Raw genomic sequence first — 25,307 nt, forward strand, 5'->3', positions numbered from 1 at the left:
GTCCCGATCTATCTCCCTTACAAAATCGTTTTCCTGTAATTGTTGTGCATGTTTAACACAAGCGGCAATTTTTTTTTTTTTTTTGCATTACATTGTCAAGTTCTTCATTAACAACACATTTTATTGTGTGGTTCTGTTTTACCCATGTCTCGTCAAGGTCTCGAATCACAAGACACTGGAATTTCGTGCATTGTACGAAGGAATTGTACCCTTGACGTAACAGTGTCACTTCTCTCCATCAGAAATTTACAACCGTTGTTGGTTTTCCTGTACTTGAAGACTAATTGTTTCAATATTCTCCAAAGACGGTTCTACGAACTACGTCTTTTTCAAAGTCATCTAAGTTTGTCGTTCTTTTCAGTACGTTAATGTGCTTTCTAGGTGATTGAAACATTGGAGCAGGCCCCGATTCACATTGTTTTACCCCCGAACATATCCGAGACATGGTAGCTTGATTCACACCACACTCTTGAGTTGTTAGAGCCTGGCACTTATTAAAGTCAATTTTACTTCTCTATTCTTCACTCGAACATTATTTTAAAAACAGGAACGAAGGGAGAGCAAAAAGGATACTATGCAAATACGTTTATAATAACATTGCTTCTACAGAGGGAACGGTATAAGCTACAATCACGCTTGTTTTTCGTACATACTCGCAAATTCATTATCTTTCCATCTGTTGAACTACTGACACTTGAAATAATCTATTTATATCCGAGCGCCAGGTACACGATTTAGTAGCGAGGTGAAACAGGTTCTGAACTAGGCAACGCCGCACGTCTGTGATTCGCTGGTTCTGTTCAGTTATTCAAGGCCATATGCAGGAGATTTGACGCGCACTCTAAGAACATAGCCACGTTAGGCTTGCGATATCCGTAACTGTCCGCAACGGTTTCCAGTTGTTGCCCGAGTGGCTTCTCCGCGCACACTGAAACTGTAGAGTGCAAAGATATGGCAGTAACAAGACACCGCGCTCAGAATGAATTAGCCAATGGGAGTGCAGGTTTCTTATGGCATTTGATATATACAAATAAACAATTGAAGCTATATGCAAACATAAAAATAGACAAAGAAAGAATAAATGTGGTTAGTTTTATAGATAAATCTCCAACACTAACTCTCTTCCCTTCTCTACCGTTACGCGCTGCTTTGCTTCAGATATTCTCGAGACATAGTATAGGTACCGATATCATTGTTTCCATACAATAACTTCATCCCTCTCTCCATTTTTCCCCCTTTCCTACTTCCACCCTGCCCGCCTTCATGGTATGCTGTAATGCATATAAATACCATAAAAGTAGCAGAAAACAGACGTAAAATATGCAATATAAAATATGGATATTTATTTGATTAATACAACGAAAGATGATACATAATGAATTTGTAAAGGGAGTCGTTTAGCCAGTGGCGTGCTCAAAGGGGGGGTTGATAGGGGTCATAACCCTCTTTGGCTCAGTATAACTAGAAAAGAAAAAAGAACGTCAATAGCAGGAAAAGATGACAAAATGAGGGCTGACTACAAAAATGTATACGAACCCCCACCCCCTCCCTTTCGAAAATCCTGGACGCGCCACTGCGTTTAGCATTTCAAAGTCCCGGGAACAGCTTCCTGTAAGGGACTGCACTGAAGAACTTGTTTGCCACGAGACGGAACACTTCGGCCATGGACTCCGCCCCCGAGGGCAACGCCAGGTCCAGAACTGCCCTGTTGTTGTCGTTCAGGAACTTATTGGTCGATTCCTCGGTCAGGAAACCTACAAAAAGAATAAAGAATGGGGTCTTAGTCATCAGTCACTGATAAGTAAACATTTACCTCGACTATCTACTATCATTATCAGGTCTTAACAAGTAATGTATATATATATATATATACAGGGGAGTATATACCTGTCCCATTACCCCCTCTTTGAATTGTAGACAAACCTGCAAAATGTTATTTTAGCACCATGCGAATGATGAGAGGATGGTATACCATTAATTCAGACAAATGACCACGATTTACTCCAGAGGATCTGTGTGCACACCGCCATTTTCATGGCACAGTGTTATTCGCCTCCAGGTGCGATGTGAAATCCTCCGTAACTTGGCTGGCGTGAAGAAAGCGAACGCACTGTGAACAGCTTCTTGAAGTTCCTTAGTTGTCTGATAACGATCATGGGCGACTTTCTGTTTGATGTGTCCCCATAGCGCATTATCACAAGATGTCAGATTTGGACCTCGGGGTGGTCATTTGAAAGGTGCTGGTAAATTTGGCGATCCTCGTCCAATCCGTTTGTCTCTGGACACATCATTGAGGAATTCTCTTAAAATGGCCACCCCGAAATCCAGATCTGACATCTTATGTTACGGAGGATTTCACATCGCACCTGGAGGCAAATAATACTGTGCCATGAAAATGGCGGTGTGCACACAGATCCTCTGGAGTAAATAGTGGTCGTTGGTCTGAATTAATGGTATACCATCCTCTCATCATACGCATGCTGTTAAAATAACACATTTTGCAGGTTTGTCTACAATTCAAATGGGGGGGTAATGGGACTTTTGGTACACCCTGTGTGTGTGTGTGTGTGTGTATGTATATATATATATGTGTGTGTGTATATATATATATATAAGATATATATTATTTTTATTATTACATTAGTTACTTAGCACGCGTTTTAGATGATGGCAAACTGGATTCTACATCCCCGTAAATGGAACGGCTAGCTATGTAATGAAATAAGCTCGTACAATTACACGGACAGTTAAAAATTGAAATGAGCACGTATCTTGTTAGAAGAGGTGTTGGTAATGATGTCCTCTTGTTTCCACACATTTATGGCATTTTTAAAGGAAATTATCACTAACACGTGTGTGTTCCTCTTCCGAAATTGCTTCTTACTCTCCTGATGTTTTATTTCAATTTTTCTAATGTATGGATTCAGGTTTGAAAACTTAGTAGCTCGCCATGCAGACGTCATTCAAATGTCTGTTTCTTGCGGATGGATCTTTGAAAAGTGTGTTCCAATCATGCTCCAACGTCGTCTGGTTTCTCCCCGGTAAGCACACGCCGTTTCTCCTTCGCTGTTATCAAGAACTGACCCTGTTTCCAGAAATTTGATCACAATTATCCGAACACTGTATCTGTGTGGAACAGGAACATCTGGGAATTCTGCTGCCAAACGCCGTCTGACTTCCCTACAAGAATTCGTAATGGCGTAAGAGACGTACATAAAAATGTGTTGTTTAAAATTGCACGTGGCATTATTAGACAGCAGAAAAGCACCTGTAATACTTAAAACAAAACAATTTAAAACACTTGTTAACACCTTGACACTTCACAAACACATGCAAACTTGACCAGCTTGACACTGCCCGGCGTGTAAGCCGCCGCTTCACGGAAGACTCGACAGTGAAAGGCACTGTATATGTGTGCATGTGTGTGTGTGTGTGCGTGATCAAGGTGTCCTGGATTCGATAGCACGTGCAGGCACATAGTGATTCGGATCCTAGTTTAAACTGCAGATCCAGTCCTGATCAGCCTATCTATGCACAAGATGGACTTTAAACAAAAACTCTAACAAACAATATGTGTGCGTGTGTGTATGTGTGATTTTTGTTGTTAAACATGTGTTTTAATTATGTAAACCAACAAAAAAAGCATGTAGCATCGTTCCATACAGCTTCTTTGTTAATCATCTCCTAAAGATACATATTGAATTTGATTTTCTTATGTGTGAGAGTGCATTCCAGTATCGAGCTACTGATACAGTAAGAGTTGGCAAAAAAATACTGTGTAGTGAGTTTTTATTGTTAACAGATTGGAATTGGGAATATCCCAGTGATGTACAGGGTCAACGAAGTTAGTAACAAGTCGTGTTTTATACAGCGTATATTGATACACCTGTAGATTGAATTGTATCTTCTGCAAATATGCTGTATAAAGAAACAAACTGCCGGAGTACTAATTGAGGCAAGCGTACAAAGTGATGTAGATTCAGTGCTTAAAGTGGTTTCAATCAATAGCCAGAACGCCACCCACAAATTAATATAGATACATCACCCAACTCTCCATTTGCTCGCCTTGTTGATATTGTGGTCTATTGGAACACTTCCGGCACGCGATCAACATTTTCCAAGTTAGGTCGTTTTCATGTGTGTCTCTTCGCACATAAACAACCAGTTTCCACGAAAGATTTGTGCCACTGGTAAATTGATTTTCTTGTTGGCGTCGGCTTCTTGTAGTATGGAACCATCGTTGTACAGTCGTTGCGGACTCAGTTTCATGGAACGTTAAGCCAGCTTTTTCTGAAAGTCGCCATTTTCTTTGACACTACGCCAGCGCCACAATGAACGTGTTTTAAAATGTTTTGCGCATGGAAACACAACTTTAAAATTTTCTCATTGTTATGCAACAAACCTCACTGTTGTGTTTCAGATTATTTTTTAACAATAATTGTGTGTTTCAGATCATTTTTTTAATAATAAACCTGAGAACTTGTTTACTCTATTCTGATACACCCGGTATATTACATATCATTAACTTCTATTTAATTTTACATCGCCAAAAATTTCTGTCGACGTCCGTGCAAGGTTAGTCATTAAGAATAACACAAAAAAAAATTCAACGTACCTAAGAATCTCTCTCCGTTGTACAGATTTCCAAAATGGAAGCGGAGGCTTCCAGCCTTCCATTTGATTTGGAATTTGTTGAGATGTATATAAGTCTCGTTGTTTACATGCTTTGGGCTCCCCTGGAGAATCCATTTCATATTCGAGTTATCTGGAATAGTGTTTTTAGAAATTACAAAGTTTGGATTGGTCGTAATCAGATTGTACGAAAGGACACAGAAAAATTCTGCAGACGTACGACGGAAAATGAAAATAAGAACGAAGGAAAATTGCTACCTTGCTAGTTCCTTGGCACACAAATAGCTTTTGATATTTTTATGTTTGGGAACGTTACTAATTGGATAGTTTTCTTATCAAATATGATGTTTAATTTAATTACTTCCCATTACAGTGATGATCTTGGAAGCTTTTAGCAAACCTGAAATTAACGAATATATCTACAAATATGAGACTATATATTTTTTTATTGGTTCCATTGCCGTTGAACTAGATATGCACAGTTTTGCATTAGCATGCAATGTAAATTGGACATTATCCGTTGTGTAGTGCTTATTCTATCACTACGTCTCGAAACATAGTGTTAGAATAAGTATACTTTTAAAGCACTAGACAATGGATAATGTCGAATTAACATTGCATGCTAATATAGAACATTATTACTAACATTCAGAGAACTATTATGCACACTTTACCTTTATTTATGAGAAACAAATAACATGGCATTGTGTAAAAAATGAAGATTGTAAAAGAAATAATTGTAGATGTAATTGATGAGTAAATGTTTGCATTTAAGATGTATTTTAGTCAAGCTTCAGCAACTTGCTACAGCTCTTGTTCAGTCTTACGGAGAGCGCATGCTGGCAAGGGAAGTGGGGAGTGGGGAAGCGACCAATCCATCGCGATAAGAAACGCAGCAGACTGTAGAACGAGGTGCGCGCAGCACATCCTCTCGCGACGTCGTAACTCTGGGCGCCACCGCTGTTGTCTGGTTGGTGTGCTACGTGTTCCCCGCTCCCCACTTCCGTTGCCAGCATGTAGGGCGCTCGCCGTAAGACTAGAGAAGTAGCACTTGCGGAGGCCATCGAGCGCTCCATGCCTACATTTGGATCAAAATTAATATATTGATTGTCTTTTCTTTGCGCGAGACTTGCTGGGTACCATGTTTTCTGAATACTGAGATTGGTCGGCGAGGTTCCATTGAAAAGGGGCCTCCATGCTCGCCTTACTTGAACCCATAGAACTTTTCATTCCATGGATACCTGATACCTTGGGTGTACAGCGAGAAGATTGGAGATCACGAGGAAAGAGAACGAATGTCTTGTAGCCACGTCCACCCTGTGATTCCCTACAGACCTGTGTGCCACTCAGCGGAGGGTATATTCAACAGATACTGTGATTCGGCCTATGGTGCGAGAATTTTCGGACATTACTTAGATATACACGCACAAAATGTTTGCGTTCCTCGTCCGTTCTGGACTAGTTTTATTAACGTAAGTTCAATAGTTTTACTTGCAATAAATTTTTGTAACCCCTCAGTTTTTTTATGAAACACCTGCTACCATATATTAATTGATTGATTTGCTTTGTTTTCCTTCGCCTTTTGTGCCACCTTTGGCTAATTTGCGAAGATGTGGGATGAGTGATATGATGAAATTGATGAATAAACGCTCGCAAACTTCCATGCCCAGTGTTTCTTTCAGGCACTTTTCGTACCCCCGGAGGTAATCTACCGCCCCCCCCCCCGGACAAAATTGTATAACAAAACCAAAATATAAAACTTTTCTGCTACCGTTGTTTCCCTCGCATCGGACCGCATTACTTTGTGTGGCGAATATTTTTGCCTTTATATTTCCCTCTGTAAATAACAACGCCCACACTTGTCCAATCTTACAGAAGAAGCAGAATAAAACTGGCAACCGCACTAGCCTTATCTCCTCTCTTCCACCTCGAATGAAAGTTTCATTATTACTTGCAATGTGATGAATAAAATCCTCAGTGCACTTTCTATCCTCAGCAACGCTTTGGAAAAGAAGCATTTGAGTCTGGCTAAAGTCATCCTTCTAATTACTTCAACCAAATTGCATTTCCAGGATATTGCAAATCAGTGTGAAAACATCAACAGTGATCTGCAAAAAAGCATTCGGATCGAACTGAAGAATATCGGATCTGAACCGCACCTGGTTGCTGATGAAAATGCTAGGAAAACTTTCTGTGGGATGAAGGAATGCGCGGAAAGTGTAATTGAAGAAATGGAAAACAGGTTCAACGATCAATCTGTTGATACCATGAGAGATTCGCAAGTCAATTTGAAACCTTTCAGTCAGTAGTAGACTTGCAAGACACCGAAGTCAAAAGGTTTTGTGCTCATTTTCCCATGCTTAAGGTGCAAGGCGTTCTTGCTGTCCTCAAGTATTACAATTTTTTTGTCAAGTCGATGCGTGATAATGGAATAAGCTGACAATCCATTGTTGAAAATCTTATAAGCTGACGTGGAATATTACGAGTTGAAAAACTCTGTGAAGTCATTCTAACAATTCCCGTAACGACAGCCGGCGTAGAAAGGTTTTTTAGTGCTATGACTAGGATACTAACTTGGACAAGAAGTAGAATGCTACCAGCAACTTTAATACATTGCATGATAATAAGCATTGAGGGACCTAAGATTCCAACTGATGATTTTCTGGAGAAAACAGTAGATTTATATGCCACGAAGTAAGCTTGCAGGATAAGATTGCTGTAAATTCTTCATGCCATCTTAAGCTTTACATGATTGTTCTATTGAGTTTAATAATTTTGATATTTTTCCTGGTGCACCATTGTGGAATTTATTCTGGATGATTAAATGTAAAAGTAGGTGATAATTTACTATTGTAATGCTAATTGACAATACAATATTTGTAACTGTTAGGCAACAGACTATTAAAAAGAAACAGACAAATAAGAAGAGAAATCTCTGTCTTTCCACATTGAATTACTAAGTATACTTAGGTCACCGCATCCTACTTAATTTTTGTTACTGTACGTCATTTCACATCTGTAACTCTCAGCGTCAAGTTCATTGACGAACCACCACTGGTAATTCTCAATGTTAAAAGCACATATGTTGTATTTCGCAGATGCGATTCACAACGCCCTCCCGGCTCTCTGGAATGCCCCCCCCCCCCACCCGGAGCAAATTTTCTGAAAGAAACACTGTCCATGCCCAGGCCGGGATTCGAACCCGGGACCCCTGGTGTCGTAGCGCGATGTGCTGTACCATACATTAAGGCTGAGCCGATATCCTTATCGATTCCCACAGATATCGAAGCTAGAAATATTGACAACTGAAAATATTGTTCAAAATATTGATTAATGTATTTCACTGCAGAAAAGATTGATTAATGTACTTCACTGCAGAAAAGATTGATTAATGTACTTCACTGCAGAAAAGATTGATTAATGTACTTCACTGCAGAAAAGATTGATTAATGTACTTCACTGCGGAAAAGACTGCTTAATGTATTTCACTGCAGAGAAGATTGATTAATGTATTTCACTGCGGAAAAGATTGATTAATGTATTTCACTGCGGAAAAGATTGATTAATGCATTTCACTGCAGAAAAGATTGATTAATGTATTTCACTGCAGAAAAGATTGATTAATGTATTTCACTGCGGAAAAGATTGATTAATGTATTTCGCTGCAGAAAATATAGATTAATGTATTTCACTGCGGAAAAGATTGATTAATGAATTTCACTGCAGAAAAGATTGATTAATGTATTTCACTGCAGAAAAGATTGATTAATGTATTTCACTGCGGAAAAGATTGATTAATGTATTTCACTGCGGAAAAGACTGATTAATGTATTTCACTGCAGAAAAGATTGATTAATGTATTTCACTGCGGAAAAGATTGATTAATGTATTTCACTGCAGAAAAGATTGATTAATGTATTTCACTGCGGAAAAGATTGATTAATGTATTTCACTGCGGAAAAGACTGATTAATGTATTTCACTGCAGAAAAGACTGATTAATGTATTCCACTGCAGAAAAGTTTGATTAATGTACTTCACTGCAGAAAAGATTGATTAATGCATTTCACTGCAGAAAAGTTTGATTAATGTATTTCACTGCAGAAAAGACTGATTAATGTATTTCACTGCAGAAAAGATTGATTAATGTATTCCACTGCAGAAAAGACTGATTAATGTATTTCACTGCAGAAAAGACTGATTAATGTATTTCACTGCAGAAAATATTGATTATGTATTTCACTGCAGAAAATATTGATTATGTATTTCACTGCAGAAAATATTGATTATGTGTTCCACTGCAGAAAATATTGATTAATGTATTTCAATGCAGAAAATATTGATTATGTATTTCACTGCAGAAAATATTGATTAATGTATTTCACTGCAGAAAATATTGATTAATGTGTTTCACTGCAAAGTTTTACTTTAAAATATTCAAGAATTACATAAGAATATTAAAAATACCTGACAAAATCCATTTTTCCCCACAACACTGGTGCAAAATAAATCAAATTTTGCATAATTACACTCCACGAAAGTGTCGCTGGAATTTTTTGCGGGCCTCAAGAAACACCTAAGTACCGGAAAAGGTATCGGCCGGTATCGGTAAATAAATTCCAACCGATACTTCTCGATACTGATACATCGATATCGGCCCGGATCTGGCATAATAAAAAAGATGTTACTGTATCAGGTCAATTCTTATAATGCAGCAACAAGAAAAATATTAATTTTAGAGTCCTCCATCTTAAATTAACCACCTAAGATGGAACAGGGACGGAACTTCTGGGTTGTAGGAATTGCATTGGATCCCAATGTGATCATAAGTGTTCGTGACTGTACGCGAACACGTCACTGTCTTCTTCCCGCCAAGTAAGTTAAAGACGGAGCACAGACAATACTTACATACAGTGGCGTTCACTGGACCGCTACCGAATACTGGAAGAAACAGGAAGGTTCTCTCGATTTCATACTGGCTCTTGTGGTGGTACTCAGGCACAAAGAGATCGAATTCCATTCGATAGCTCTTGGGCCACACTCTGAAAGGCATGAAGTACGATTGAATCGAAGGAAGAAATAAATTGCACACACTCGTATGTTTCAAATACATCTAGGTAGTTTGATTGATACATTTAAGCTTCTAGAATATGCCTAAAACTCATCAAATGTATTCATAAAAACTCTTCAAATAGGCACCTAAAATTCTACAAACTTGCGGCTAAAACTCTCCATGTTGAAGCCTAAAACGCCCCAAACTTGCGACTAAAAACGCCCCAAACTTACGACTAAAAACGCCCCAAACTTACGACTAAAAACGCCCCAAACTTGCGACTAAAACGCCCCAAACTTGCGACTGAAACGCCCCAAACTTGCTACTGAAACGCCCCAAACGTGCGACTAAAAACGTCCCAAACTTGCGACTAAAAACGCCCCAAACGTACGACTAAAAACGCCCCAAACTTAAGCCTAAATCACTCCAAGGTTCCGACAAGGCCTTCCCAAACTTGAGGCTAAAACTTCCCTATCGTAACTAAAACCTCCCAAATTTAAGCCGTCCTCGCCTTGTAATGAAGGGGTCCCGGGTTCGATACCCGATGGTGGCACATAGTGGATCAAATCCCACTTTAAACTGTGTGTCCAGTCAAAATTAGCCTTACTGTGCATAAAGTGGACTTAAAACAGAAATTCAAACCAAACTTAAGCCTAGAACACTCCAAGGTTCCGAAAAAACTTCCCAAACTTGAGGCTAAAACTTCCCTATCGTAACTGAAACACCCCAAAGTTGCTACTAAAACACCCCAGAGCTGCGACTAAAACTCCCCAAAATTTAAGCGCAGGGGGGTTGTAGGGGGGGTGAGAGGGAATTCCGCCCTCTGGATACTTGTGCTCCCCTCTCAGCTTGATAAATTTTATCCGTGGTGGGAAATGATATTTGTGGAGGAAACAACAAATTATTAGCAATTTGGTTACTTTTAAAAGCATTAGTTCATGCTGTCTCTAGACAGTCAGTAGAATCCCCCCCCACTGGAAATTTCTTAAATATCACACTGCTTGAGCCTCAAACACCCCAAAGCAGCGACTAGAATTCTCAAAGCTTAAGCCTAACACTCCTAAACTTGATGGGCATGGATGTTTGTGAGTGCCCATTCATCAATTTCATCATATCATCACTCATCCTCATCTTCGCAAATTAGCCAAAAGTGGCACAAGAAGCGAAGTAAAATAAAGTAATTCAATCAATTAATCAATCAATCCTAAACTTTACCCAAACACTTCTAAATGTGGGACTAATAATTCTCAAACTACTAAACTCCTAAGATTGAGCCCAAACTTCTAAAATAGGTGCTTAGGTGCTAAAACTAAAGAAATACTCACATGGTGCAGGAGCTCTTGCACCAAAGGCACTTGGTTAGGCTACAGATCTAAGAGAAACGGCAAGTAAGTTACCTTTTGAAATGAGTACCTGGAACTGACATACTTCTGACCGAAGTAACTGCACACATTAACTTTAAGTTAGTTACTTTTAAAAAGTAACTTTCCGAACATCAGTTACCACCATTGATCTCGGTCACAAAGTAGCACGAGGACTTTTAAGTATTGACGTTTTGTAACTCACCGTGCGGAGATGACGTCAATCTTGTCGAAGCCCCACTGCTCGGCGTTGGTGAGTTTGAGCACAAACCCGATTTGACTATTTCCTTGACCAACACTCAATTCCGAAATCCGTAGGGGGTCCAGATGAGGGAGCTTGAATTCGGACATCTCTGTGAAGAAGAAGTACAGTGGATTATGTCTCACGTTGATTGATTGATTGATTTCATTCTTTCTTTATTTTGCGTTTCCGCCACTTTTGGCTAATTGCTAAGATGAGGATGAACGGTGATAAGTAAGGAGCGGACTTTTTGGTGCTAAGAAACTGAGGTAACATGTCACTAAAGTAAAAAAAAATCATTAAATTCTGTCAATCAAATACGAGGGTTACAGCAAAAGTCATGGCACCCATTTTCTCCCACGATAATGCGGGTCACGTAAAAAATTTTGAATTATACGTCACATGCAATGTATTGTGAAGCCACTGCCAAGGGAAGTGGTGCAGGATGAATATGACACGGCGTGAACAGCGTTATGTGAACATGGAAGAAGGCGAGAGAATGTCGCACTGAGCTTGTGGAAGCTTTTGGAAATGATGCTCTACCATACCGAACTGTTGCAAGGTGGGCAGCAGCATTTGGGCGTGGAAGAGAAGCAACTGCCGACATGTAACGTTCAGGACGACCTGTGACTGCGCGTATTTAGTATTTTTCTCTATCCTGGTACAGATCTCTAGGCTGTTCAAAATTCGTACATTAAACGTAAACATATATCGTGACCTTCCAATTGTATATTTTACAATACCTTGCCTGGCCCGCATTATCTTTGAAAAATACAGGGTCAATATAAAGTCTCGATCCATTTATTAGAAAAAGTGGCTCGAGATTAGAACAAATGTTTGAATGAACTCCCAAGAACATGGTAGCACATGTTAAACCTTTTAAAAGAAAAAATCGGATATGTTACAGGAGAAAATCCATGGAAGTGTTACCTCAACGTACTTCCACATGAGCACCCTGCATGAATCCTAACAACGCACAGTTTCACCAAATACTTTAGGGACCATTGTCGGTGTCATGTTGAGCACAGTGTGCTGAATACGTTGACGTAGATGTTGATGACAGGTGATCTTCACCCTGTACACCTGTGACTTGATATAGCCCCATGCAAACAAGTCAAAGAGGTGTGAGATCGGGAGATTGTGGTGCCCATATGCATTGTGATCCCCTACCAATCAACTCACGTGGAAACGTAGCATCCAAGTACACAGTAACAGTCTTTGCGAAGTGAGGTGGGGCTCCATCCTGTTGGAAAACCACGGTTTTTAAGATGCCACCCTGCTCCAATTGTGATTGAAGAAACAATTGCAGCACATCGAGATACGCATTGTCCGTCACCGTGTGTCCTGCGAAGAAAAACGGGCTGTATACCTTGGACTTTACGATCCCCAACTACACATTGACTTTGTGGATGTTTAGTTCCCATTGGAGGACCTAATATGGCTGTTCATTGGCCAACACACTGCAATTGTGTCGGTTGATAGTTCCACCCATGCGGAATGTGGCTTCATCAATAAACAACATATCTTCCTGCTCCACTGCCTGTAACAGCTCTGCACACATTGTTTCGCGACTAGTACAGTCCACCCTTTGTAACTTGTGCACCACCTGAAGATGGCATGACTGTTTTTTTTAGGGTGTAAAGGAGTATCTTCCACACAGTCGGTTGTGGTAACAAAAGTTCCCGGCTTAATCTTAACCTTCTTGTTGCATTTGAGTTTCTGGTGATGGTATAAAAAAATACTTTCTACCCGCTGCATGGTTTCGGCTGCTACGCTTGGCCTTACCGGAAGTTTAGCATTGTGCACATTACATGCTCGCTTGAAGTTTTGAATCAGTAGCCTGATATTAGCCCTGGTTGGAACAGTATTGTGGAATTTCCTTTCGAACTTTGCCTGGACCTCTTTGAAGCTTAATCCCCGCAAACGTTCACGTACCACACCTATTCTCTCTTCAGTATTCAGGATCTTTCACATCATGTACAAGAAGAAGAAATCAGCAGTTTTCACAAAAATGGATCGAAACGTTATATTCACCCTGTAGTTGGCATGACCTTTGCTGTAACCCTCGTAGATAGCCTACTCTCGCCAGTAACAGCAGCACGTTAGTTACTGTTGATTACAATGAACATCAAAGCATATTTTCAAATTATCCATTGAAAATGCACTCCGATTATCTCTGAACAATAACTTGTATTGTACAAACTATCTTTACACATTACACGTTGTATCGGTATATTTTGTGCTTTTAAGCTGATTCTCAGCAACATACACAATATACACTACCATACATTTTTGAATCCTTGTCCCGAGGTTCAAAACTTGCAGTACCTGAAGTTCTGTGGATGCTAGTTTAGGCAATAGACACGTACCTCTTCAAATTACAACTTAACGCCCATTTCCTTTTAGATATATATAGGTTTATTCATAATATATTTACAGAAGTTAATTCTTGGCCGTTATTCACAAAATTACATTCCGGTGTACCCTGTCCCCCCTTCCCGAAGAGAGTGTGTAGACTCGCGTAGCCACTGGCTCCACGAGTAAAAAAAAATATAACCCTCAGTACCAAAAAAGGTGGCTGAAGGTATGTGTGTTGTGTACCCGGTTTCCCACATGAAATAAACTATTGGAATAATATGAAAAGAGCAAGTGTGTGTATTAAAAGAAAGAAAGTTAACATCCCCGCCGTCGGTTCACATAGTAAGGAAAGAAAGCTCGCCCAGCCGCTCCCCTCAGAGAAAAAGATACCTCTTACATTGCTGTACTCCGCCAAACATCTGAGGCCGACTGCTCCTCTGCCCTTCCTATTTATAGGCCCCGCTAATGACCTAAACCGTCACTGGAAACTTACCGCTCCCCCAACGGCCAAGAACCCAAAAGTACAGGAATACATAGCCATACACAATTTATAACATAAAAAGGATCCAGTAATGATCGCATCATTACAACGTAATCAGACGTGCATATTTGGATGTCATTTCATACCACAGCTCCCTACGAGAGCTTTCAGACCGAAGCGCCAAGTGACACGGATCGCTTGTTGCTTGCATGTCCCTCGAACAGGACAGTTTTCTCAACGATGTGCATCGTGTAACCTCGGTCTTTTTAACGCGGTGCATGCTTTCTTATAGACTGAAAGGGTCTATGTCGTTTGTTACTTATCACTTTGATGTGAATCGCCCTTTTCGCACGTCGCTTCGATCTGAAAGCTTCCTGGGGCAGCTTTCGTACCTTAGCGACAACCGCCGTCCCAGTCGAGAAGAAAGCATTCACTGCGCATGCACGATGAACAGGACGAGACTACATGATGCACACTGTTGACAAAACGACGCAGTTCGAGCGAGATGCAAGCGACACGTGGCAAATATTGGTTTCATGCCTTATATGGTGAAAGAAGTATGCGAATAATTTATTACTGAAAAGATTTAATTCAGGGAAGTGCATGAATTCAGAAACATATTTAGTAACAATATAAAATAAAAGAAAATGAGGGTGCGACATCCACACACACACCCATATATATATATATATATATATATATATATATATATATATATATATATATATATATATATAGAGAGAGAGAGAGAGAGAGAGAGAGAGAGAGAGAGAGAGAGAGAGAGAGAGAGAGAGAGAGAGTATATAGAATTTACAGGAGAAAGAATGGAATGTACAGGGTGAGACAACAGTCACGTTCGGATATTGATATAAACAACGTCAGATACAATAATATTATTATAACACAAAACAATAGTCACCCACCTCAGAGAAACAAGGCAGTCTATGGACCGGTTCGACCGACTCCCATGTAAGGAACAGATTCAATTTTAAAAACTGAAAAAACTTGCCCATTTTGAGGATTTTTTTCCGTCCCTCGCTGCTTTAACTCACCTTCCTTGGAGATGACCTGGAGAAAGTGCTGGAGTGAGTCCCGAGCGCAGTCGTTCAGATCTGGATCGTTGGCTTTACAGACGTGGAAGATATCGGCTTCAGGTGTAAAGAAAAAAAGATTACAGGCAGAAACCACATGCATTTTCAAACCAGTACCATTATATTTTCTACCCAAAAAGATTTAATTTTATTGCAATTTATCTCGATTTCCAGTCTCTTCGTAAATCGTACGCTTAACGAGGTGGTATCCAGAATTCTCCGGACTGGTGCTGCCAACTGGACAGCTATTGTAGTAGCGCGATGCAACGGTAGATGCAAGTACTATCATATCTTGTGAATCAGTGCACAACATTTCACGTAAGTGGGTGAACGCGCTGACTGTTTACGTCCTTTTAGCTGGAGTTGTGCTTGTGGTGTGTGAGGTGATTTAGCCATGGATCCGAGAAAACACCTAGTGTGCATCAAATTTTATGCAAATTTCAGGAAAAGTGCGACGGAGACATTGAAAATGATTACATATGAGTTCAGGGAAGAAATCGTGAGCCGTATACAGGTGGTTGATAGCATGCTTGGTTCAGGACCAATCGTATATTCGTTGAGGAAAACTAACACTCAAGGACGCTTATCTGACGTCCGACGATGTTTTCACAGTTCAAACCTCGTTGGTGAGGTTTGACTTTGAAGCATTCATCACCTTACTGATGAGATGGGAGCTGGTTATGGGACATGCCAACGGATTCTGACCGTTGAATTGGGCATGCGTCGTGTCAGCGCCAAAATTTGTACCGAGGATCCTGACAGCTGATCAGAAGCAGCAGCGTATTTTGTCTGCAAGGAGCTTCGTCAAGTTGCCTCTGACCATGCAACCTTTTTGTCCAAGGTTGTCACTGGTGATAACACCTGGGATTACGGTTACGACCTTGAGACGAAGCAACAACCGTCCCAATGGAAAAGTCCATCTCCCCAAGGCGAAAGAAAAGCGAGAAGGGTAAAGGACGAAATTAAGGGGATTGTGTACGAAGAATTCGTCCCCCCCCCCCAAACAGCCAATTCCATTGTGACGTTTTGTGCCCGCGGCATCAAAATGTGCAAACGTTGGCTTTTGCGTACTTCCTTGTTCACCAGAGGCTTTTTTTTTTTACTAAAAATAGAATGATATTAATTCCACCCCCACACAATTCGCCTGACTTGGCATCCGTGGCTTTCTTTCTGTTCGCCAGAGTGAAGATCAACTCGAATGGCCGTCAGTTTGGCACAATTGATATGATAAAACACAATGTTGAACAGTCTCACAGGACACTACTTCCAGGATGCATGTAAAAAAAATGGCAGACACTTAGATCAGTGTGTACGCGTGGAAGAACTACTTCGAGGGTGATGGTGACCAATTGGCCCAAGGGAAGTTTTTGACTACGTGATAGCATGTCACAAATCCATGGGCGTCCGGAAGGGGAGGCAAGGGGCGGCCGTGGCCCCCTCCTGGAAAATGAAAGTCAACCAAAAATTATGTATTTCACACATATAATTTCATTTTAGCCACAATAATATGTGTTAATTATTGCATGAACACCATAAATTCAAATTTAAGCAAAGTTTTTTTTTTAGGGAACAACACTATTTTGGGGGAAAATGTGCCTTGTTTGAACCCCATGGAAAAAAAATACCTTCCTTGCTCCTCCCTAGAAAAAATCCTGCGGACGTCCATGCACAAGTCCCAATAATTTTGGATATTATTTCGTATTTCAAAGGTTTTACTGACACATTGTAGCACAAGAGATTCTCTGATACACAAAACACACATTATATATATATATATATATGAGCTTTTGTTCCCTAAGCTTCCTTCTTCCCACCCCCTCTTCAATATCTCATTCTCTCAATAGCTCTTCTACACCCTCTCTCCTTCCTTCGATTCATATCCCTCCTCCCCATATCTTCTCAGCCGTCTATATCTCCATGTTACACTCTCGATTTCACTTCTCACTCACTCCTCCCTTTGTACTCACACCCTCCACCTCCCCCATCTCTACCTGGATTTCTACTTTCTCTCAATTTCCAAATCTCCCTGTCTCATTTTCTCCCCTTCTGTATCAATATCCCCTCCTTTATACTCTATATCTCCCTCACTATCCTTCTTTCATTCCTTCTTACCCTCTCTATCTCCTCTCTCTATTTCCTATCCTATTCTCTGTGTCCTCTCTCTCACCCTCTATCCATGTCCTCACTATCTATCTCTAACCTCTCCTCTCCCCATATCCACTCATTTCTCTTCTTGCACCCTCTCTCCCCCTCACCCCCTCCCTTATCTTTAATCTCTCTCGTTCTTACTCACCCTCTATCATCCCCCTGTCATTCTCTGTCTCGCCTTTCTGCTCTTCTCTTGCACACCACATTCTCCCTCTCTAAGACCCTCTCCACTCTACCTCAGCCCCTCCTTTTCATGTTCTCCTCTTTTCCTTCCTCCATCCCTATCTCCACGCGCCAGATTCCAGGATGAGGGTCTCCCTCAATTGTGTGTTTTCATGTCAAAAGGATACGCCAGCCATCTGTTACTTAAGTAACTAAAATGCAATACTCACAGAATTCCATCGATGTGCATTGTGATAGTAAGCTTAACAATATTGTTACAGCAAGTAATCGTCTATAGCTTTCCATTATCGCCGTTGATTGAAGTTACCTCCCTTGAGAACGGTTCGATGAGACAATGTTAGTGATGAGGAATCATCCAACAACACTGAAACAAGTTATGAAGACTATTTGCATTTGCCAAACCTTTTTAAGGCATAGCCTACACATGCCCTTGAACCCTTTTTTTAATACAAGAAAGTATATTGTTGCAGTACTGGATTTTAAACGTAATGCTCGTTTAGTTACGTAAGTTTTTCTCTCTCTTTTTTTCACACTTGAATAGACAATTAGTAATCATCTTTTGCTAAATCCTGACCTTGAATACAACTATTCCTCCGTGGCTAGTAGCAAGATATCTAATGCATCAGCACTTCTTGCCAAGTATGATTGGACATTTTTTTCTCTTTAATTATTATTTCTGTCTTGCGCAGTCACATCACCAAGATAAATATCTTCAAATGGGCGGTTTATTTCCAAGTTTAACTCTACTGACAACAGTGAGTACGTCAGAGAGGGAATCCGCGACTTGAATTGAAACAAAAACAAATGTCAAAAGATTCGATCTCAAACACCTTGTAACGACATGTGGTAGGTTACAAGTGGTATTAAATGTTTGATACATATTTTGGGACAGATTGTATTTTATGAATGAATCCTGCGAATCATATTGAAAAATATGCATATGCGAGTTCATTAAGAAGATTCTACAGTACGTATTGATTAATCATATTTTCTTTCGAGCATAATTTCTAGTCCATATATTTCTTTCTCAATTGTTAATAACAGCAGTAATTCTCCTGCAACGTTCTTCAAATTGCTCGTCCATCTTTTTAGATTGCCTGCTCTGCTCAATGTCTTATGGGAACAATTAAACGTGATCTGGAAACCAGACAGGGAACTTGCGCCCGTGCAGACACTTCCAAGCCATCATTCACCGAGATCCACTTAATGTCACCCTAATTTAAACCCTCACCCCATCATATTTCCCCCCCCCCAATCCTAAAATAGTTCTGGGTACCAGAATGGTTGTCCCTCCTATACATAGCATTCCCCACTAACTAATAAACTACACAAATTAATCCATACTACTAATAAGTATAATCAATTACCAATCATACTAATGCATAGTAAATAAACAAGAAATTTCAAAACTTGTTCCGGTCGCCAGAACGGGCTAATACAAAAATACAAACTCAAAATTATTAAATGTAGCTATGTATAGAATCTCCATATATATATATATATATATATATATATATATATATATACAGGGTGACTGGTAATTAGATGTATTCCCTGAAAGGGGTTAAAGTAGAGACAATTTGCAATAAATTTGACCATATGATACCCCGTCCGAAAATTAGTAGTTTTCGAGATAATCGAATTTCAATTGTTTCTTTAAAAATGACATTTTTCCACATAAAAACATGAATTGAGAAAAAACTGCTCATTGTATGGAACTTATTTCAGGGTTTTCTGATAGCTAAAGAATGAGTGGTTCGTTGAAAAAAAAAAGCTTTTCCCAAATAACAATCACATGTAAGTACCGGGTGGGTCTAAACTTACAACTGATGATAAAAAAATGCACTCTTAGTTTTACTTGGTAACGTATTAACAACAAAAATGGTATGACACGAAGCGTACAAATTACTTAAATTACTTCCTTGTGTCATCTGCTATCCAACAAGGTACAAATGTTGCTAACATTCACATTTGTGTACAAGAAATAATACTTCATTCATCTTCATGTGAATGGAATCAATGAACAATACAATTAAAGAACATTCCACATCTTGCTCGAAGTGGGCACCTCCGTTACGAATGCAGGCATGTTAAGATCCTCTCCCTGAGCTCTTCTTGCGAGTTTACCGGTTTCTTGTCATGTGACTCCAAATGTAAAAGTCGCAAGGCGTCAAATCGATCGGGGAATCAAGTTGGGCAGTCATCATGCTGATAAATCATGCCACGTCTTGTAGCTAGAGGAACATCCTCCAACAACATTGCCATCCCGTTCCTCAAAAAAATGTTCATAAGTGATGCCATTTAAGATTTGAGGCAGGAAAAATGGCTCGATCAAATGATTGTTGATTACCCCATCCATACTTCTTCCTGGGCGTGCGACAGTGGCTAGATAAAAATTACGCAAAGAAATGGATTGGCCGAGGCGGCCCGTTTCCTTGGCCGGCTCGATCCCCCGATTTACCGCTTTGCGACTTCTACATTTGGAGCCACATGACAAGAAACCGGAAACTCGCCAGAAGAGCTCAGGGAGAGGATCTTAACAGCTGGTCAACACTTCAAGGACACCATCACATCACGAGTTACGAGACCAAATGTCCGTATAAACCTGCGTGCCTGCATTCCTAACGGAGGTGCCCACTTTGAGCAAAACGTGTAATGTTCTTTAATTGTATTGTTCATTGATTCCATTCACATGAAGATGAATGAAGTATTATTTCTTGTACACAAATGTGAATGTTAGCAACATTTGTACCTTGTTGGATAGCAGATGACACAAGGAAGTAATTTAAGTAATTTGTACGCTTCGTGTCATACCATTTTTGTTATTTATACGTTGCCAAGTAAACTAAGAGTGTATTTTTTTATCATCAGTTGTAAGTTTAGACCCACCCGGTACTTACATGTGATTGTTATTTGGGAAAAGCTTTTTTTCAACGAACCACTTATTCGTTAGCTATCAGAAAACGCTGAAATAAGTTCCATACAATGAGCAGTTGTTCTCAATTCATGTTTTTATGTGGAAAAATGTCATTTTTTAAAAAAAAACAATTGAAATTCGATTATCTCGAAAACTACTAATTTTCGGACTTGGTATCATATGGTCAAATTTATTGCAAATTGTCTCTACTTTAACCCCTTTCAGGGAATACATCTAATTACCAGTCACCCTGTATATATATATATATATATATATATATTATTTATTTCTCTTATTGTGCTTGTGTTTGTATTTTATGTATGAAAATTGAAAATAACTACTAAAAGAAGGAGGATAAAAAGGCGTTCATAGGCGTGCGCAAGGGGGCGGGGCAAGGAGATACGGTTGCCCCTCCTAATACTCTCACTTAGAAATTTAGTGTAAAGACAACTTATTAGTTATTAAACAATATTTTTATCTTTACAAAATAAAGTATTTTAAATCGACGAAAGTTCCAAGCTACTACGGCAGGTTTATTTCATATGTAATTGGACTCTCACTTTGTTCTCCAGCAAAATTCTTATTATTAAGACTCAGTCATTTTATTCGTTAGCCTAGTTGTGTTACACATATATGGTCGCAGAATAAATTGGTCACATTGGAAATGAATAAATTATGTGTAGTTGTTTTGAATCTGCTGTACGAAATTATGTTTATATGTAAATTAGAAGATAAATAAATGGGGAGGGGAACGAAGAACTTTTATGCCACGGAAGATGGAATTCTTTTAAAAGAGTGATTTTCTGTGGATCCAGACACACACTATATACCTCGCCCCCTTGTTCCATACTCCATCCTTGTTTTCTCCCCTTAATGAGATGATCTGCGCACGCCTATGGAAGCCGTTATACGTATAAAATACACAAGAGTTTAATATTATATAGCAGTTTATATTTTTCAAGAAATATACAAGATGTCTCAACTCACTGCGGGATTTCAGAAGTCGTTTGCTCAGTGTCCAACTAACCCACGGGGATGAGAGCATGTCAGGGAAAAGAGTAAATATCGAAGTTTTTAACTCACCTTACAAATGTTCGACGATATGTGCTCCCTTGGTGACTCGACAGACATCAATTCTGTAATCTTGCTCGTATGCGGTCCACAGTCTCGGGCAATGGCCTCTGCCTAATTGCTCGTTTTACGTCACTGAGGGAGCACATATCGAACATTTGTAATGTTCTTTTTGCGTATCGAATTATAGACTTACCTAAATATTTATATTTTGTGCACCATGAGAGAGGGTATGTATGTTTCTGCGTGTGATGAAGAGAAAGATATAATGGGGAATGTTGATTCCTTTTACTTGCAGAAAAGATTGTGTCATTGTGCCTAGTAAGGGATTTTGCATCTTCAAGGGTTCAAGGTAAAGAGGGAAAACAAAACAACAAAAAAAAAATCCAACACAGCACCATGACTTATAACTTCTTCCCACTATCCACAGGGTTTGCCTGACCTTGTACAATGTGGACAACACATTTCACGTTTGGAGTAGTTCCAGTAAGATTCCCCTTGCGTAAATGTAGTGTATATTTATTTTAATGTTTTGTGACGATTCATCCTACCTTTCTTTACTAGTGCTGCATGAAAGGGATTTCACTCGAGCACCCGATAGTTCGCACGGGCGACGCAAGATGGCGTACGGAATTGAAAGCTCTATCGCTCGAACGAGCGGCGTACACTCGAAGGTTATTCTGAACGCAACACCAACTGGCGGCTGAGAAACAGCGAATCAGCGATCAGTTGATTTTTCTTCGACTAACATCGGGTATTTTCGAGTCGCAAGACACCGAACGTTGTTCGCGGGACAAAACAAATGAGCGTTGGGTACACCACATGTTGCCAAACGTACTGTAAACAGAGACCTGCACAAGACCCAGAGAAAACCCGTCTGCGAGGAGGAGCGCCTACAATAATATGCAACACGCACGTCAAGCCCAGGTGTTCGACATCGCGCAAGCGAGCTTCACGTCACAGCTGTGCACAGGGCTCGATGCCTGCCAGGCTTTTTCTTTACCCGGGTCCTAAGAAGACCCGTGAGACTCGATGTAGTTCTTGCAGGCAGACGCGAGGACTACTGTCAGTGTTGCCAACGGCCATTATATTTCACTACACATGCAAATATTTGAATTTCTGCTAGGCGCAGGTGCCTTGAGGTTGTATAACCATTGGCGTAGCAAGGGGTGGGTGAAGTGTGCGACCACCCTGGGCCCCGCGTCCCATGAGGGTCATACGAAAAACGTAATAAATAGAAGTGAGAAAAATAGAAAAGGCTAATTTATGTGGGGAATAAAACTTAAACCTTTTGTTTTTATCTGGCTTTATATTCTAGTTTAACCTTATAATTTGAATGAATACGTCAAATCAGAGGCGGGCTGGAGCTCTAAGCCTAAGGGGCCCCGAAAAGTCAAAAAAATTATAATTTCTCATGTGAAACATTAATGCAAACATTGATTGGATATTTTTATCCATTAATTCTATTATTTAATAAAAAGCGCTTGTCTTGGCTTTTCTTGTGTCTCGTGACCTTGCATAGCCTACCCGATTTGAATATGTTAATGATAAAGCACCTCAAACTGCCACGGAGCAAAGTATGGGGCATTTAAATGCTTCCGTTGTTTTGAACTGAAGAAGGGCATGGATAATATTAGCAGTTCTTCTTTCCTTTCTACAACTTCAGATACAGCTATTGCCTCTCGGCACGAATTGATTTATCTTCCGAATTTCCTGATCAAGTTCTACATTTCAGGAATGTGCATACATCTGAAATCAAGTGCTTTAGCAAAGTTTCTTCTCCTTGATAGCTCTACACTAGCTTCCAGTTTTCTCTGTATCCTGTACCGCCTTCTGTTTGTTTCCTACTCTTCAAGTAACAACCATGAAAAAGGGATTATCTTTCTCAAAATTGATCAGCCCAAATTTAGCGGACTCCGTAATCTCACTTTTGAACGAGAAAGGGCAAGATCTAATGTAACAGTGTTTCGCTGCCCAGAAGCCAGCTTTCTGTTAAGCAAGGTGGTTTGATTTAAATCAAGATTTAAATTGGGAATTCTATGTTTAAAAAATCACTTATTGAAATCACTTTAAATAAAATTACAGAATAATGTACACAAGAAATTTGTAGATGTCAGAGTCACTTTTTGTGAAAGTACATTAATCTAAAACATTTAATGATGTTTATTATGCTCTAAGAAAGGAAATAGAGGAAACAAAATATATGTACTGATGGGGTGAAGCTCATATGAAAGTAAATGTAATATGTCATCAGAAAACACTTAAATTTCCCTTGATTTAAAATTCAATAATCTTTATAAGCAAAAATAGCATATTTTTTTAAATAGAATAATATACATGATACTAATCATGTTAAACCGTAAATCGTGTCATTATCATTAAACAGTAAATAAATATGGCAGCTGATGTTTGGCTATAACTATCGTTAAAACACTAAAATTCAGCTACAAAGACTGTAAATATATTTAAAGTTAAAATTATAAAGTACATCCAGAATATTTTATTTTCACTGTAAGAAAAGTTACTGAAATTATAATAGGTTCATTAACACACTCAACAAACATGTTCATTATTATGTTAAGTTCCAGAAACAGAGAAATGCATATTTACATGTAATTTGTTATTTGCTTTAATCAAACTGTTCAAATATTTTACAGGGCCGTTTATCAGAAAAAACCTTTCTATTTAAAAAATATGTCTATGCAAGCAATTTTCAGCGTGTTTTTTTAAAAAATAAAGATCGATTACATTGTACTGTAACTAAATTTCCATTCGCTTCCTTCGTTACGTGCAGATAATTACAAGAGAACGAATTTATGGTATTTTTGTTGTGCTGAATCTAAAATTAACAACAGTTTTGCCAAGTTGGCTCTAGTTCTTGAGTTATTTGATATCCTTCTAAGTTAATCTCAATAAAAGCTGTAGGTGTTGACATGAAATAGGGCATGGCTTTTATTTTAGAATATAAAAATATATCTCTAGTCCATCCATTGCACAGAATATATTTATTTGAAGTTCATTTTTCTTTATTTTGCTTTATTTTTTAGTTTCATTTCTATTGTTGAGGGGGATGAAATTTGCGTTCTTCACGAGTAGGCCGCGTAAATGATTCTGATGGATTGTGCTGCATTTGTGGTGAATATTCTGTACAAAAACAAAGAAAACCGTCGCTGACTTGGTAATATAAGCATATCTTGCATATTGAAGTAGTTTGTTAAGTCTTAGATAAAGGTGGCGAGTGTTTCATTACATCTATAGATCCTTTCATGGACTGAGTATTGAGAAACTAAAAACGGGGATCTTTGACGGGCCTCAAATCTCTCAAATTTTAAGAATGATATTGAATCTTCTACGTGATTCAGTTAATCTGAGTTGCCAGAAACTTCTTCGGCAATCACAAACACGAAAACTACGAAGACTTGGTGCAAAACTTGCTAAAAAACTTCAAATATTTTGTAATTAATATGAGCATAAAGATAAATTTCCTCCAAACAGTTTTAAAGATAGTCTTGGTGATTTTAATGAAAAACAAGGGTCCCACCAAAATATAAAGGAGATGATGGAGGAAATATTTCAAAGCAGATGTCAAAGATAGGAGATAGTAGATCAATGGTGGCGATTAGGAGAGATGTGGAGGACATTTCCCACCGACTGTTTGCCTCCGCACTATGGTCTCTTAACGATAAGCTGTTTACTAAGGGAAACTAAACTGTCCTTCCACCTGACCCCTTCCCGTTTTGGTACCCAATCGTCGCTAGTGTGGCAGATTATT

General features: G+C 39.3%; 1 protein-coding gene across 1 annotated transcript; it reads right to left on the minus strand.

Moving 5' to 3' along the window:
• Positions 1-1,400: 1,400 nt before the first annotated feature.
• On the minus strand, positions 1,401-17,890 carry LOC145994283 (protein takeout-like). Its single transcript, XM_083130388.1, has 6 exons — positions 17,757-17,890; positions 15,178-15,273; positions 11,251-11,398; positions 9,540-9,673; positions 4,616-4,765; positions 1,401-1,754 (listed from the first exon to the last, which is right to left on the minus strand). Exons 1-6 carry the CDS (start codon positions 17,830-17,832, stop codon positions 1,588-1,590), a joined length of 771 nt encoding a protein of 256 aa, XP_082986514.1. The 5' UTR covers positions 17,833-17,890; the 3' UTR covers positions 1,401-1,587.
• Between the last annotated feature and the right edge of the window lie 7,417 nt (positions 17,891-25,307).

The sequence above is a fragment of the Lepisma saccharinum genome, chromosome 10 (genome assembly GCF_977018435.1).
Source record: "Lepisma saccharinum chromosome 10, izLepSacc3.1, whole genome shotgun sequence".
Classification (NCBI taxonomy): domain Eukaryota; kingdom Metazoa; phylum Arthropoda; class Insecta; order Zygentoma; family Lepismatidae; genus Lepisma; species Lepisma saccharinum.

Bases quoted from the DNA above. Each gene is read 5' to 3' on its own strand.
- LOC145994283 (XM_083130388.1), bottom strand. From the start codon at position 17,832: ATGGAAAGCTATAGACGATTACTTGCTGTAACAATATTGTTAAGCTTA. The intron at 15,274-17,756 runs GTGAGTATTGCA...TTACACCTGAAG, and splicing joins ATGCACATCGATGGAATTCT to CCGATATCTTCCACGTCTGT. The intron at 11,399-15,177 runs GTGAGTTAAAGC...TCTTCTTCACAG, and splicing joins CCAGGTCATCTCCAAGGAAG to AGATGTCCGAATTCAAGCTC.